Source organism: Fusarium poae, chromosome 2 (assembly GCF_019609905.1).
Source record: "Fusarium poae strain DAOMC 252244 chromosome 2, whole genome shotgun sequence".
NCBI classification, from domain to species: domain Eukaryota; kingdom Fungi; phylum Ascomycota; class Sordariomycetes; order Hypocreales; family Nectriaceae; genus Fusarium; species Fusarium poae.
In genome coordinates, this window is record NC_058400.1 from 2156425 (window position 1) to 2172282 (window position 15858).

General features: G+C 49.3%; 5 protein-coding genes across 5 annotated transcripts; 3 read left to right on the forward strand and 2 right to left on the reverse strand.

The window, feature by feature from the left end:
* Positions 1-507: 507 nt before the first annotated feature.
* On the forward strand, positions 508-1944 carry FPOAC1_004640 (uncharacterized protein; the record flags this gene model as incomplete). Its single annotated transcript, XM_044849182.1, has 1 exon — positions 508-1944. One exon carries the CDS (start codon positions 508-510, stop codon positions 1942-1944), a length of 1437 nt encoding a protein of 478 aa, XP_044707892.1.
* Positions 1945-2621: 677 nt separating this feature from the next.
* Positions 2622-3176, reverse strand: FPOAC1_004641 (uncharacterized protein; the record flags this gene model as incomplete). Its single annotated transcript, XM_044849183.1, has 3 exons — positions 2622-2845; positions 2888-2957; positions 3066-3176. 3 exons carry the CDS (start codon positions 3174-3176, stop codon positions 2622-2624), a joined length of 405 nt encoding a protein of 134 aa, XP_044707893.1.
* Positions 3177-4502: 1326 nt separating this feature from the next.
* On the forward strand, positions 4503-6593 carry ERF2 (Eukaryotic peptide chain release factor GTP-binding subunit; the record flags this gene model as incomplete). The annotated part of the gene is made up of 2 exons (XM_044849184.1): positions 4503-5765; positions 5820-6593. The coding sequence occupies 2 exons, from the start codon at positions 4503-4505 to the stop codon at positions 6591-6593; spliced, it is 2037 nt and encodes a 678-aa protein (XP_044707894.1).
* Positions 6594-7435: 842 nt separating this feature from the next.
* Positions 7436-10797, forward strand: FPOAC1_004643 (uncharacterized protein; the record flags this gene model as incomplete). Its single annotated transcript, XM_044849185.1, has 2 exons — positions 7436-10029; positions 10080-10797. The coding sequence occupies 2 exons, from the start codon at positions 7436-7438 to the stop codon at positions 10795-10797; spliced, it is 3312 nt and encodes a 1103-aa protein (XP_044707895.1).
* A 730-nt stretch (positions 10798-11527) lies between these two features.
* On the reverse strand, positions 11528-14282 carry FPOAC1_004644 (uncharacterized protein; the record flags this gene model as incomplete). The annotated part of the gene is made up of 3 exons (XM_044849186.1): positions 11528-11716; positions 11773-13821; positions 13875-14282. The coding sequence occupies 3 exons, from the start codon at positions 14280-14282 to the stop codon at positions 11528-11530; spliced, it is 2646 nt and encodes an 881-aa protein (XP_044707896.1).
* Between the last annotated feature and the right edge of the window lie 1576 nt (positions 14283-15858).

Sequence of the window (15858 nt, forward strand, 5' to 3'; positions counted from 1 at the left end):
AATTTTAATTCGAAAAACTCACTTAGGTATAGGTTATCGCGACGACATTATTCAGTAATGTCTATCTCAATAAAAAAACCACGTGACCACTTTCTTCTTCAAATCCGTGTCGTTGTGGGCGTATTCACGCCAATCATACCCTATAGCAGCCTGACAGGAGCCGCAGAAGCCGACCCAAGGTTGCACGAGCCATCCCTTGGCGGGGCAGAAGACGGAGAAGAGTGCCCTGGCGAAGGACGAGTAGTCAAGGCAGGACCAGCAACAAACGCTCACCTCAACCAACCAACCTTGTGAAGATTGACTCAAATCTTTTGGGTTCGTTGCTGTACCTTATCGTCGGCGGTTGCGTATCATTATTTACCTGCCTGCCTGCATCGCCGTACACTTTTGAACATTTCTAGTCTTCAATTTTCATTTTCCAGGGGTCTCGGCTCATTTCACTGCTTGCCTTTTACGCTATTTCCATTGTCAGACGTACCAAATCTCACCCCGCGCACGCACGATACAATGGCAGACCAACCAAGCCCTTCCAAACAGAATGTCGCACGGCCACAACTGAGCTCGATGAGGAGCAGCTCATACCTTAGTGATCACCAAGAATACCGTCCTCCTCGACAAGATTCAAACCGCCAGGACCAGCTGTTCCATGGCATTGACACGGTTATAGAGGATACAAGTAACTCACCTATTCCTCAAACGAGACCGATCCTCCCATTTAATGGAATCCCTTCTGAGGAAAACCCCCCGACTGTGGTTGACAGCGGATTGAGTCACTCGTACTCTCACCCCAACTGTGCCCCTCGTGCTGGTGAGAAATCGGACCGTCTCATTGCGACTCTCTTTTACAAGCCAAGAGGTGAAGACCAGGGCTCTCGATCGCCTGTCAAGACCACATTTGCAGACAGTAATGAGTCTCTACCCGCCAACTTGGCCCCTACGACCGACCCGAACGAGTACCCTCTCGAGCCGCCTACCCAGGAGTCTGAGCAGCTGGACCATATTTATGGCTCCTACATCTCGCCTCTGTGCATTACCTCTTTCCTCCACCTCATGTCGTCGTTCCCTCTACCTCAAGATGCCGAGGAGCCTCACTCCTCTCACAGGTGCTTGGATAATCAGGAACAACCGCGCATCGTGGAGCTAACGCTCTCACCCACACCATCTCCTGACTATCTTAGTCTGGACGATCTGAGAAAGCATGAGATGATCTATCGCTTTGAGCAGGAATGGAATGTGGACGTGGTGCTCCAGAGAGACAGTGTCTGGAGACGCCACCCTCGACTGGTGGTCTTTGACATGGACAGCACTCTCATTACTCAGGAAGTAATTGACCTTCTGGCTGATCATGTCAAGGATCCGCCAGACATGGCTGCCCGGGTTGCTGAAATCACACACCGTGCAATGATGGGCGAGCTAGAATTTGAGGCATCTTTCCGCGAGCGAGTCACTCTCCTCAAGGGTCTCTCTTCTACACTTTTCGAGGATCTTCGACCGGTCTTGGACATTACCAAGGGCGTACCACAGCTGATCAAAGCTTTAAAGCGACTAGGTATCAAGACGGCAGTCCTTTCCGGCGGCTTCCAGCCCTTGACAGGATGGCTCGCTGGGCAATTGGGTATTGATTATGCCCATGCAAACCACGTTGTTATCGAGGACGGCAAGTTTACAGGCGAGGTCGAAGGTGTCATTGTTGGCAAGGAGTGCAAGAGAGATCTTCTTGTCGAAATTGCCACCAAAGAGGGAATTGACCTGTCTCAGGTCATTGCCGTCGGCGATGGTGCCAACGACTTGCTCATGCTGGACAAGGCAGGCCTGGGTGTTGCGTGGAACGCAAAGCCCAGAGTGCAGATGGAGGCCAACGCTCGCCTAAACGGAGAGAGCCTATTGGACTTATTGTTCTTACTTGGCTTCACCGCCGAGGAGATTGATGCATTGGCGGTATAGGTTATTGGCGTTGGATGAAGAGAGATGTCTCACGAACGATGAAGGCAGGAGTTCAGGATATGATATGGAAAGCTGGGCGTGTTGTGTTGGGTTATTGAGATACCAGGCAGCAACGAGAAACAAGACCTCCCCAGGATGTATCTTGGGTCGCAATCATGAAATGAGCAGTGATGATTAGTTGAACGTAGATTGAAGTTTAGTTGTATTTGAGTGCCAAAAATCTGGCAACATTATATATAAGTATGACCTTGCTGCCTTAGTGTGTGAAATGTGAAGCCATTGTCTGCCTCTAGATTTTAGCAAGACACAAACCATGTCCTATCTTCCGTAACAAAGTGAGCTCTTTGAGACACTCCAGCATTTCTGACGCAACTCGTGGAGAATCATCTGTCTTTCCTATACTAGTCGCTCGTCTGAGCAAATTATGAAGACATCGCTGAAGCACACAGTAACAATTCGAGACCAACAAAGACAAACTATAGTTAAGACACAAAGCAAATAAGAATCACGAAGCGTCATATGTGAACTATGGGTGGTTGCTAAACTTGAGCCCACTCTGTCCTTCTTTCTACAAGGGCGTGAGAACTGACTGATCCAACCCAGAACTCTCCCCGCCCATTCCCTACAACATGTGCTTACACATGTAACCAGCTTTAACTACGTTCAGAAATGTCGATTTAAGGGTAACCGTCCTTGCCCCACTTGTTGTACTTGTCGTGAAGCTCGGAAGGAAGGGTGACGTTGGGAACAACGACAACGTTGAGGGCGCTGGGAGCGTCCTTGGGAGCCTGGCTGGGGTCACCACCGGGGTGGTACTGGTACTTGCCAGAGCTGCCGCTCTCCCAGGGATGGCTGGCAATGGTGACGGGAGACTCGGAGGTAGCGCCAGTGGGAGATCGGCCTGAAGTTCAATATGTCAGCAACTGCGTCGTCCTGCAGATACCTTTGTGGGTTTCCATACCAAAGTAGAAACCAGCACCGCCAAGAGCAGCAACCATAACACCACCGAGAATCTACAATTTATCCATATACGTTAGCAACGATAGTTCGTGGGATGCTGCCATCGTTTTTGTTGTTGACCTGGCGCAGGTCGAGCGCTGGGCCGAGGCATTATGACGCACCAGAATCTCGGGGTTGCGCTGGGACTCCTTCTTGAGCTCATTCTTCTGATGCTCCTGGAAACGGCGAGCAGTGGTAGAGAGGAAACGACGAGAGACGATGCGAGAGGCCATTGTGACGACTAGCTTTTGCGGCTGTGGTTGGAGAATATGTTACTACGTCGGGGCTTTGGTGGTAAAGCTTTGAAGTTCTCGTATGATTTCGGAGTCAGTCGCTACGATGAATGCGAGCATGATTATTGGCCAATCCCGGGGAGCATCATCGATCACGTGATCGATGAGCTAGAGCGATGGATGACGTCTGGAGAGTAAGTCAATCCTCAGCCCAGAACCTCTCGATGTATGCCTGATACTCCAGGCTTTAAGGATGGATCATTCCGTCTACTTGTCCCTGGCTAGAGTAAACTATTCGTTCATTGTGATGCGGCGCTGATCATTCGGACCTCTTAAAGCCAAGACTAATAAAGTTAGTCGACCAGGAATGCAGCCAAAATCAAACTCTTTCCTATTCTCGTAACCGACGTTATTCTGGGATTGGATGTCAAACGTCAATGAGACGGGTTGCTGCAGAAGGCTCCCGCGCTTGTGCCTCTCTAGATTGACTGACGTCTGCGGATGTGATTTGTGCATAGGAAATTCCTGGTGAGAGCAATTATAATGCTTTCAGCCATAAGCAACCTTTGATTTCCGTGATCAGTTATCGCATTGAGTTATCACCCTCCCGACCAGTCCAGCCTATCCCTGCATCAGGGCCGCTAGCAGGGGCTCCAGTGACCTGAGGACAGGTCAGCTCCCCTGGCCCCTTACTGGGGCCCGAGAACAGCCTAGGAACTTGTCCTGCTTGTGCCGTAATATAGTGTGCGCAGCAGGAACGTCCAATTACCTGACGATTCTGGACCAAGGTTTCTGAGGCTGTTCTGTCCTGGCTTGGAAAAAGGAACCAAGGCCCAAGTCCAAGCCTAAGTTGGAAGTAGGAAAAAAGGAACGAGCATACTCTGTACACCACCTCCTCTCATTCATCACATTTTCCTTTCTTTGCTGGCCGCTTCTTACGTTCTCTACTCTAAACCGGGTTAACTCTCGACTTGTGCGCTCCCTACCTATCTTATTTTTCAACTTGTTGCGACCATTTCTCCTAATTTCTATTTTCTTTGGACTTCAATCCGTCTCCTACCCCCTGTCCATCCCTTTGGTTCATTTGTACAGACAGTACTGCGTAACGCGAACAACTGCCGACCGTGCCGACTTTACCTTTGGATATACGAGAGCCTTTTAACATTATTCGTTGGTGAAGACGATCTTTGGAGGACGACTTTGAATGACATAACGAATCCGTGGCCAACGCGCAACTACTTCTTTAATTCCGAACGAACCGTAGACACGTCACTTCGCAGCGAACGAGCACTGCACGGACGACACAATTACTAAAATATCGTCGCCATGGCCTCGAAACCCGATGATGATGGCTTTCTGGCACCACATGTTTCCCGCTCAGACGCACAGAGGCCACTGAGTATCGTCTCCTCCCGAATGACGGATATTGCGAGCGAGGATGGTGATGAACCGGATGTGCAACAAAATAGATTGAGCATTCCGCAAAGTACTGATATGGGCTCGCGACCTGATACTGCACGGACGGGCGCTTCTTCGAGAGGGCCGTGGCAGAGTCAGTCATTGCGAAACAAGACATATCTTGCTGGTGTCCAGGCCAAGAGGGGGAGCGTTGAAAGTTCGACAGCCGGTTCGACCAGTCAGCCACCGAGTTTGTCAAGCAGAAGCCATGTGCCGTCATTACAGTCGCATGCCTTCTTCCGTCCCATGAGCTCGCAGAAACTACAGGCGCAAAGAGGAGGATCTCATCGTCCATCGACAATGAGCCAAATGTCAGCTGCGTCACCTTCATCGCCAACATCTCCGACATCTCCGACATCGCCTAGGTCCGATGAGCTTGGCGAAGCCAGTGGTAGTCAACAAACGCGGCAGAGTATTATATCAAATCCTATCGCGCAGTTGCAACGCCAAATGAGCAACGAGGAAAACATGCGACCGCCGCCATCCCGAGGTACCGAAATGACCGAGCAAGAAACTTTGGACAGAATAACCGCGAACACGAGCCCAAGTCATGGCCATTACCCGGCAGGAAGTTTAACTGATAGTGTTCGCCCCCTTCAAGGCAGGTCTTCAGACACCAGTCAATTTCAGCACAACATCATCGTGGACAAAAGCTATAAAGACCTTTCCAATCTACCCAGTCCTATAAAGACTCCGAGATCATTCCGCTCAAGTTTTCTCATGCCAGGCAGAAGCAACGACGGGCAGCTAAGTCAGAACCGAAGCACTGAAGGAGCTGAGAAACTATCTTCGGCAGCCTCATCGCCCCAGTTCAGACCTGTTGACTCTCGGAATGAGCAGCAGCACCCCCGTGTTCCACACAGGCCCAGCCAAAAGTCCGATCTTGGTCGAGTCCATCAGTATTTTGATGGTAACACAGTATTTTGTTTGGGTGGCCGCTGGCAAAATACACGAGGAAGACCCATCAACATTGCGACTGGTATCTTCGTTGTTGTCCCTTGTGCTCTGTTCTTTGGTTTTGAGGCGCCATGGTTATGGAACAACGTGTCACCTGCGATACCTATCGTATTTGCATACCTCGCCTACATCTGTTTCTCATCTTTCATTCATGCCTCAGTAACAGACCCAGGTGTAAGTTCCGAATCCTTCAATGAGAGAATTCAAATGTATGCTAACATCGCTCAGATCCTACCACGAAACCTACATCAATTTCCACCTGTAGATGACAATGACGATCCCCTTCAACTTAGCCCCCCTACAACAGATTGGGCGCTGATAAAATCCGCTGAATCAACCACTGCCGCTATGGAAGTTCCAGTTAAGCACTGTAGGACGTGCAATATCTGGCGGCCACCGCGTGCCCATCACTGTCGTCTATGCGACAACTGCATCGAGACCCACGATCATCACTGCGTGTGGCTCAACAACTGTGTCGGAAAACGCAACTACCGATATTTCTTTACTTTTGTTACATCTGCGACTATTCTTGCAGCTTATTTAATTGCCACGTCTCTTACGCAGATCCTTCTTTACAAAAACCGGGAGGGTATTTCCTTCGGACAAGCCGTCGATCATTTCAGAGTTCCTTTCGCCCTTGTTTTCCTTGGTTTCATCACCTTTCTCTACCCCGCTGCCTTGATGGGTTATCACATCTTCCTCATGGCGCGAGGCGAAACAACAAGAGAGTACATGAACTCGCACAAGTTTGCCAAGAAGGAGCGTTTCCGGGCATTTTCCCAAGCCAGCGTCTTCAAGAACTTTATTGTTGTTCTTTGCCGTCCACGACAACCCACATATTATCAATTCAAGGCTCACTATCACGAGGGCGACCAGCGCTTGGGAACACGAAGGGACAAGCGGCCAAGATCAAGTTCCCAGGGATTGGAAATGCACGATGTCAACCCTGGGTCATCTGGCTTCCAAGGCCCTGTCTCGTTAAGGAATGAAACTCCTCATTAATTGTGGTGCTTAATATCGGGTTTGCATTACATTACGCTGCGCTTATTATTATACTTTTGGTTGGCGCCGTTACTGGGAAGTGTTCATCATCTGGGGGGCGGTGAGGATGATATGATGATGCCTGTTTCTTTCTTCTTTTTATTATACCCTATTCACGTTTAACTACTTGACCGCATTTATGTATTCTCTTTTTTTTTTTTTAAGTAAAAATTCCTGGAAAAGCCGGCAAAGCCAGCAAAGGCAGACAGACAGGCGTTGGGCACTGAGTGGGATGAACAGCCTCGGTCGGCTCTGGTGTACATCTAAGATTCTATCCAGATTTCTTCACAGTACAGCACAAGTTAACTCAACGTTAGATTCACTTCTTGTATTGCACATCCTTTCCATAAACAGAGTGACCGCCATAACTTAGTTAATTAATTGATACGGCCTAGGAAATCTCGATTTTTTAGGTTCTTCCTGGTTAGAAATATACTTTCAAAGTCCACTTAAACACACGTGGAAATAAGGAAAAGGCGGAGTGCCCGATCCGTACATACAGGCGATAAACGCATTGATAAGAAAAAATTCAAAATTTAGTGCGCCTAGGTAATCTTTGAAACTAAGGAGTCCCTGCTCTACCTAACATCGTAAGCAGCGCTTTTTCTACGCTCGCTCGCTATACTTTTTTTTCACTTTTTTCCCTCAAGGGCATCGTTGGTTTTTGTTGGTCTTTCATTCCTTTTTACTGCTTTCCTCGACTGGAACAGCACCTAATACCGACTGAGGCCATCTTTAACGTCTATTGTATTGACCGATTTGTTTGTTTGCGCACGGCGATACAACAAAGAAACCTCGATACGATGCCTCATCCTGTTACGCCGCCCTCCGGCGACGCCCCGCCCCCGCCATCTCAAGAAACTATCAACGACCTTCTTAACACAATCTTCACCGCAAAGACCTCGGCCTCTTCGATCGACGCTTGCTATGGTCTCTGCGAGATTCTTATCTCTTCCGTTGGCGTCGCTGGCTTGAACGACTACGGTGTCATTACTGAGATCAAGAAGGCTGCGGCTGATAAGAAGTCTGGTCTTCGCCGCGAGTCCAGTCAGAACCTTCTTGGTGCTGTCTTTGAGCGCTTCCTCCCTCGCCAGCCCATCAGCGAGGTCGTTCTCCTTCTCCAGGATAGTAACCTTGTCGGTGTTGCTCTCGACGCTCTTTCCGATAAGGGTGCTGTCGTTCGCGATGCTGCCCAATATGGTCTCGATGCGGCTTTTGGTGTTCTAAGCCCAGAGGCCCTCGTTACTGGTCTCCTTCCTGCTCTGATTGAGTACCTTTCTAAGAAGACTGGAAAGTGGCAGGGAACTGTCGGCGCCTACAAGATTCTCCAGAAGATGGCTGACAAGGCCAAGGTCTCCCTTGGAGGTACCAAGGAGGAGGCTGTTGAGAAGGATCTTCTCCGCGAGTCTTTGGGTGCCAAGCTTGCTGGCCTGATCCCTATCGTTGAGAGTGGCATGCACGACTTGAAGACTGAGGTCGAGAAGCAGGCCGTTGCAACCATGAACTCGCTTACCACTCTTCTCTCCAACGACGATGTCGCCCCTCGTATTCCTCTGCTCGTCGACACCATGCAGCACCCCTCACCCCAGACTCTTCAGAAGGCCATCCACGCCCTGTCCCAGACTACCTTCGTCGCCATTGTCACATCGCCTGTATTGGCTCTCCTGACGCCTTTCCTGGAGCGATCTCTCAACAACCCTACTACTGCTCAAGAGGTTCTGCGACAGACTGTTGTCATTGTCGAGAACTTGACCAAGCTGGTCCACGACCCCATCGAGGCCCGAACCTTCTTGCCCAAACTCATTCCCGGTGTCAAGAGCGTTTGTGACCGAGCCTCTCTTCCCGAGGTCCGTGAGATCGCCGAGCGTGCCCTCGCTACTATGGAGAAGGCCATGGGTGATGATAAGGATGTTGTTGCCCGCACATCAGGCGAGGATGTCGCCAAGGTTCTTGACGAGCAGATCAAGGCCAACGGCGGCCTTGCTAGCCAGCAGGATTTCTTCAAACAGGCTCGTCCCTACATCTCCGATATGGTTGCTATCGATGTCAACTACCGCTTCGTCAACCGTATTTCTGGACGAATTGCTCCTTACATCACAAGCTTTATGAAGGACGCTGAGGCCTCCCAAAAGGTTGCCGATGCTGTTCAGAAGCACTACGTTGAGGAGGATGAGCGCAAATACGGTGTTCCCGAGAAGGAGGATGACGGCGAGGTTGAGATCGTCAACGCCGACTTCTCTCTTGCCTATGGTGGTATGCTTCTGTTGTCGCATACCAACTTGCGACTTCTCAAGGGCCACCGCTACGGTCTTTGCGGCCGAAACGGTGCTGGAAAGTCAACCCTTATGCGAAGTATCGCGAACGGCAAGCTCGAGGGCTTCCCTCCTCAGGATGTTCTCCGCACTTGTTATGTTGAACACAACCAGGGCGAGGATGCTGATATCAGCATTCTCGACTTCGTTGCCAAGGACCCTGAGATTGCCACACAAGGTCTTGAGCGTATCTCTGAGGTTCTGGCCGAGTTCGGCTTCACTGCTGGTCCTGAGGGTCGACAGTCTGAGAGAGTTGGATCTCTGTCTGGAGGTTGGAAGATGAAGCTGGCTTTGGCCCGTGCTATGTTGCAGCGCGCAGATGTCCTTCTTCTTGACGAACCTACTAACCATCTTGACGTTGCCAACATTGCATGGCTTGAGAACTACCTCAAGTCTCACCCTGACATCACCAGTCTCATCGTTTCTCACGACTCCGGCTTCTTAGACAACGTCACCACTGACATCTACCATTACGAGCCTAACAAGAAGCTGGCCTGCTACAAGGGTAACCTGGCCAACTTTGTCAGTATCAAGCCCGAGGCCAAGAGTTATTACACTCTGTCCGCCTCTACTGTTCAGTTCAAGTTCCCCCCTCCCGGTATCTTGACTGGTGTTAAGTCTCAAACTCGTGCTATTATCCGCATGTCCAACGTTTCATTCTCCTACCCCAACGCACCAAAGCCCTCTCTATCAGATGTCTCCTGCCAGCTGACTCTGTCATCTCGTGTTGCCATTATTGGACCCAACGGTGCTGGAAAGTCGACACTCATCAAACTCCTTACTGGCGAGACCATTCCTAGCTCTGGAAAGGTTGAGAAGCACCCCAACCTGCGTATTGGTTACATCAAGCAGCACGCTCTGGAGCACGTTGAGATGCACTTGGAGAAGACCCCCAACCAGTATCTCCAGTGGCGTTACCAGCACGGTGACGACCGAGAGGTTCACATGAAGCAGACCCGTGCCTTGTCAGAGGCCGATCGCATTCAGATGGACAAGTGGGTTGACCTGAAGGATGGAAAGTCAGCCCGTCAAGTCGAGTCCTTGGTTGGTCGTCAGAAGTACAAGAAGACCTTCCAATATGAAGTGTAAGTCCACTTGCTGTGTTAAAACAAAGTGCTTTACTAACTTTCAACAGTAAATGGCGCGGCCTCCTGCCCAAGAACAACACTATGATTTCTCGTGAGACTCTTATCGAGCTCGGCTTCGACAAGCTCATCCAGGAGTTTGACGATCACGAGGCTTCCCGAGAGGGTCTTGGCTACCGTGAGCTTCAGCCCAAGGTTATCTCCAAGCACTTTGAGGATCTTGGTCTTGACCCTGAGATTGCCAACCACAACGAGATCGGCTCTCTTTCTGGTGGACAGAAGGTCAAAGTCGTCATTGCTGGAGCCATGTGGAACAACCCCCATCTTCTTGTGCTTGACGAGCCTACTAACTTCTTGGATCGGGACTCTCTTGGTGGTCTTGCTGTCGCTATCCGTGACTTCAAGGGTGGTGTCATCCTGATTTCTCACAACGAAGAGTTCGTCGGCGCCCTGTGCTCTGAGCAGTGGCACGTCAACGATGGCCGTGTTGCCCTGAAGGGTAACGCCGCTATCAGCCTCGACCGCTTTGAGGACAGCCGTCCCAGCAGCGGTGTCAACAGCACTGCTGCCAGCTCCGTTGTGAGCAGCGCTGTTAACAGTGGTATCGAGGACAACTCTGATATGAAGTTCCGCGCCAGAAAGAAGAAGAAGATGACCAAGAAGGATCTCAAGGAGCGTGAGGTCCGTCGTCGGCTTCGCCACATCGAGTGGCTCAACAGCCCCAAGGGCACTCCCCACCCTCCTGACACTGATGATGAGGACAACTAAGAAAAGTTTGCATTTTTAATTTTATTTTCGTGTGCGTCTTGTTTCGGAACATCTGCAGATATGAATGAGTTTTCGTGTTGGGCGGCATATGACGATTGCTTTCAAAAAAGAGAACTCGAGGCATTGCGAGCCATCAATGGTTTCGCATCACGCTATGAAGAATGAATGGTACTCACTTAGATAGAATTGATAGGTTGGCATAGAGGCGTTGGTTTGTTTGGGATAGACGACTTTGAATCACATCAAACTTCGACTGACTTTATCTTTTGTTCTTCTGTGATCTGAGCATCGTTCATTGACGATCTTTGTTTCCGATTTTACCCCGATGCTTCGTGAACGAGATTATTAGACAATACAAAACTCTCACACTAAGTGAGTAGAATTCTCTAGGAAGCAAGTCCATATTGTTGTTAGATAGAATGCGCCTTTATCTGGCAGAAGCTTTCCAAGTAATGGACAATGGACGTTAAACCGCTTATCTACAAACCATGGCTATGTCAGAATAGTACCGCGGCAGAGAACGCACATCACAATGCTAAATATCCTGCACATCAGACGGGTGTAACCAGGAAGATTGAATGTATTGACTATGAAACTTGTGTAAAGTTTCTCAAAATATGACGATTGGAATTCCTAAGTACAGTTTCTATGCTCCTATCATGAAACTTGATATAAAAATAACACAAATGAAACAAACAGATATGCTTTTTGGCTGATGCAGAGACTAGATTTACCAAGAGAAGGTCATCAGGGCAGGGTTCAGGGCCAAGGGCAACAGGAGGTGACTTCCAGCTACAGTGGCCATGGGTAGAATGGCAACGAAATCATTAATGCGCCAGTCATGAGGAACAAAGTCCGCCGTGGCCATAATGACAAGACCGATGATAGCCAGTAAAGACAGAGTCATGGAGATACGGAACTATTGAAAGATGTTAGTAAACCTCCGAAACTATTCCACGGTACGGGAAAGCTTACCTTTTTCAAAACCTTGGGAACTTCGATGAAGAAATTGGAGAATTCAGCCTCCTTGGAAGTGGAACCCCAGCTCATGTCAATCTCAAACATATGTGCCAGCAAAGCTTGACTGACATGCAGAGAGAGGCCTCCGAGGAAAAGAGCTAGCATCAGGGTCCATTTGAAGTTCTCGTAGATGGCATATCCCAGGCTGCGTTCGCCAGAACGGTATCGCATAACGGCAAGTGCGACGTTGCCAAGGCCATTGAAGACAAGAATGATAGAAAACCACACTTGCCAGGAGTCAAGGTAGTACTTGTCGAGGTATCCATTAAACCAGCCCATGAGGAAGTAATTGGCAGTAGTCATGATCCATGCAGCGCCAATAGCATAGTAGGTGCCGATGTAGGAAATAACAGTAATCTTGGAAGTAAATCGAATGTTGGAAAAGCAGAAACGACGGAACAAGGGAGTGAAAGGACCGCGCCATAACCATGTGCGGATGGGGTTGAACAACAGCTCATTGCATCCATAGGCGTACTTTTCCCATCGAGCAAGCTCATCATACACGGTCAGAGACACACCCTCTTTGAAGCCGTCACCGGCCCAAGCAGCGAGACGGATGATGTAGCCATTGCATTGTAGACGGAGGGACATATCAAAGTCTTCGGAGACGTGACTCTCGGACCAGAATTTGTCATATCCATCTTCATCTTGATAAGCAACTTGCTGGATAGCAGACCAGCGCAGGATGGCATTGTGGCCAACAAATGGAGCAACATCGCCGTTGGAGACGGTGAAACGAATTGCAGTGTAAATAAGGTCAGTAAAGAAAGTGATACCATTTTCGAAGTAAGTGTGTACGACTTGCATAACACCAGAAGAGAATTGCATAATACCAACGTCAGGTGACTGTTCCATCTCAGAAACGGAGTCCAGGAGGCAATCAGTAGGAACTCGTGTATCAGAATCGATGAGAAGGATATAGTCGCCAACACGAATATTTCCGTCAGCCCAGGCACGACCATTCTCCTCAAGAACATCCTTAAGAGCCTGTTCATAAGCCAGAGCCTCATCAGCTTGACTCCAATCGGCTGGTCGCTTGATAAGCTGTAGGAGTTCCTCAACTTTGCAGGAGATCATGAGGCCAAAGTTCATGTTTGAAGCCTTCTTGAACTTGCCCTTTCGTACAAAGCCATCCTCGCCATGCTTGGGTCGTGCGACCCACCCAATGCTGTTATCGGCGTAGAACTCAATGCGGGCATCGCGCTCCTCCGGGCTGACAAGCTGGAGACCATCGTCGTTGATGAACATATTGGCAGATCCTCCCTGAAGCTCATAGGTTGACATAGCTTGCTTAATAGACTTGACGGTAGGAAGAATGACCGCATTTAGACCTTCCTTATAGACAGGGCATTGGATGGTGATGTGAGGCAGTGTAGCGCCTTGGAGTCTTCTGGGAGGGCGGGCTGAGTAGAATTTGGAGTTGATGGTCAGTTGACGGATGGGACCGAAGATCTGTGCCAAACAACCGACAATGACCTGAGCGAAGAAGAGCGAAAAGAAGATTTGGATGGGAAAGAGAGCAACGAGGCCAAGGCGCTTGTAGTCGCCATCAATAGCAATCTCGACGGCGAGCTGTCTCCAGGCAGCACCAAGGGAGGCCATAACGATTAGAAGTGTGAGTGAAACGAGAACGGCGTTCTGGAGATGAATTGGCCGATTTTCAGGCTTAATCTCACCACTCTCCTCGTCAATCTCGTACTCGACCTCAGTGGATGAATCTTTCTCATCCTCGTCTATCGCCTGTCCCGAGTTCCATACAAGCTCCATGAGCTCTGATTCAATGATCTTGGCGCGGGCCATCAAGTTTAGGGCGTCATCGTCCCAAACGATCAGCAGGCCATCAGAAGCAATGAAAGCTGCGAATTGATGCTTGCGAGCTCGGGGCAGGTCATTGACGGTGGGCAAAATCTGTACGCGAAGACCATTCATCAATGGCACGTCCACTGCATCAGGAGACCATTGGAGAAATGTCTTAATAACACGGGAGTTCACGGTCATAGCACACTGAGAAATGAGTCAGTAATGTGGTTATTGGTGGAATTGAGGCCTGGACATACTTGAACATTGAGTGCTGTGCAGGCTATAGCAAAGGGAGATTGTCCTAGTTGAGGTGGGCAGGCCATATATTGGCCGCGTGACTTGCGCAGAAGAACACCCTCAATTTCACCAGAGCTATCACCAACCCAAAGTTGAGAGCATTGCTGTTGGTAAAGGTAGTTGACCATGACCTCGTGTTTGATATCATCCAGAAACCCACTGCTGCCGGTTGAGGGTGCAATGGAGGGAGGGCCAGCAGTGAACTTAGGCCCAACTGTTGAGTTTAGTTCGACGACGGCGGCTGGAGGAACCTTCTCCTCTATGGGAGCATGGATAGAAACAGAAGGCCGGTGACTAGGCCTCCTGGGGGGAGGACCTGCTGGAATCTGAGGCGGGATTTCCGCCTTAAAGTAGTTGCCAATGCCCATTATGGCGACAGATGGCCGAAATGAAGTCTTGATACAAGCTTGGGAAGCCTTGTTGGCGTGAGAAGGTGGTTGGAATTTGCCCTACTTAATATCAAATACAGGAGTGACCTGAGACGTGTGATCTAGTTGGAATGATCGGAAGGCCTCAAATGTTGATGACCATGAAGATTTCAAAAGAACGGTGTGGTGAATGAATGACAGTAAGTTCAGGGAGGAAGAGAATGAGTGACTGGATGGATGAAAGAATGAACGAAGAGAGCGAAGGACAGTAGTGAGAGTAGATTAAAGACCCAAGAATCGAACCTCAAAGTGCAACGACCGGTCAATTAAACAAATTGAGCTCCTGTGTCATGTTCAACACACGGGCAAGAGCATTAAAGTTTTCTCGTCCTAAGAAAAGCGCAGTATGCGATGTACGCCACCTCGGAGGGAAAGCAAGGCAATGAGATCGGAGAAAGCGATGTAAGCTATGAGAAGCGAACCAAAAATGGAGAACATGAAAAGAGACACCCACATAGACAATCATACTAGGCTAGCCAAGCCTCGAGACCAACATTGTCCTGGACAGCCCTGAGTCTGGGTAGCCCTAGTGGATGACCGAGAGAGGGGTGACAAGTTGGTAGTCCTGTAGGTGTGTTTCTGTAAATGCAGTGACTCTAACCGACTACCTGGTTCAGACATAAAACAAAATCTTTTAGAAAAGAGAGCCTTGCCATGTGGCTGGAGCCTAGGCAGGTCCAAGTGGGCTCCGGAGCTTATTGGTAGCCAGATAGTGAGTTTGGTGGTTCTGTTCACAGTCGATGCTTGTTGGAGCCGGTCGATGCCAAGCTATCTGTAAGTGCCTGGAAAACCAAGAGATCGAGCTGTAGCTCTTCCTGTTGAAGTCGACGTTGCGAGCTGGTGGCAAATACTTCCTTTCTCGGGTGGGATTGCCGAGGACTAAGAGCCCAGAAGATTATGGGTGGCATTCCATCCCATAGAACGGTCGATGTGAGAGTGCTAGCACAGTTGCAACACTTTTAGCCTATAATTGGATGGCTGGTCTGTATGATAGATTGGAATATACATTCTGAATATTCAAACATACAGCTCTTAATTTGCTTTCGTATCTAGTCAGCCATGGGAGCTGTAGGCGGATGTTGGTGAGTTGTTAGTGTTGAGGTGAGGTTGGAGTGCGGATAAAGCATGCTCACGATCTAGGTAGACTAGGTAATGAAATCAATCTGACCATGAGCCAATGAAATTCCATCATTTCGTGCTTGCTATACAAATTGGGCAGGCGGATCGCACCTGCCCCCCTCTAGTCCCATTGACAGCTTTTTGTGGCGTGTGGCTTATGTGCAACCTCCGGGAAAGGGAAAGCACAATGTGATAACAAAGTAAGACTGACCAATGTACAATCAGATCAGGCAAATGCAGGAACGAACGGAAGCCTGTACCTGCAGCAGGGTGAGGTCCCTCATCTTGAGTTGCAGGAACGGTTGGACAACTCCACCTTCTCAAAATCCATTGTTTCAATAATGCTGATATTTTGACAAAGACAAGCACTGCAATTTGTCTTCGCTTTTTACCATTC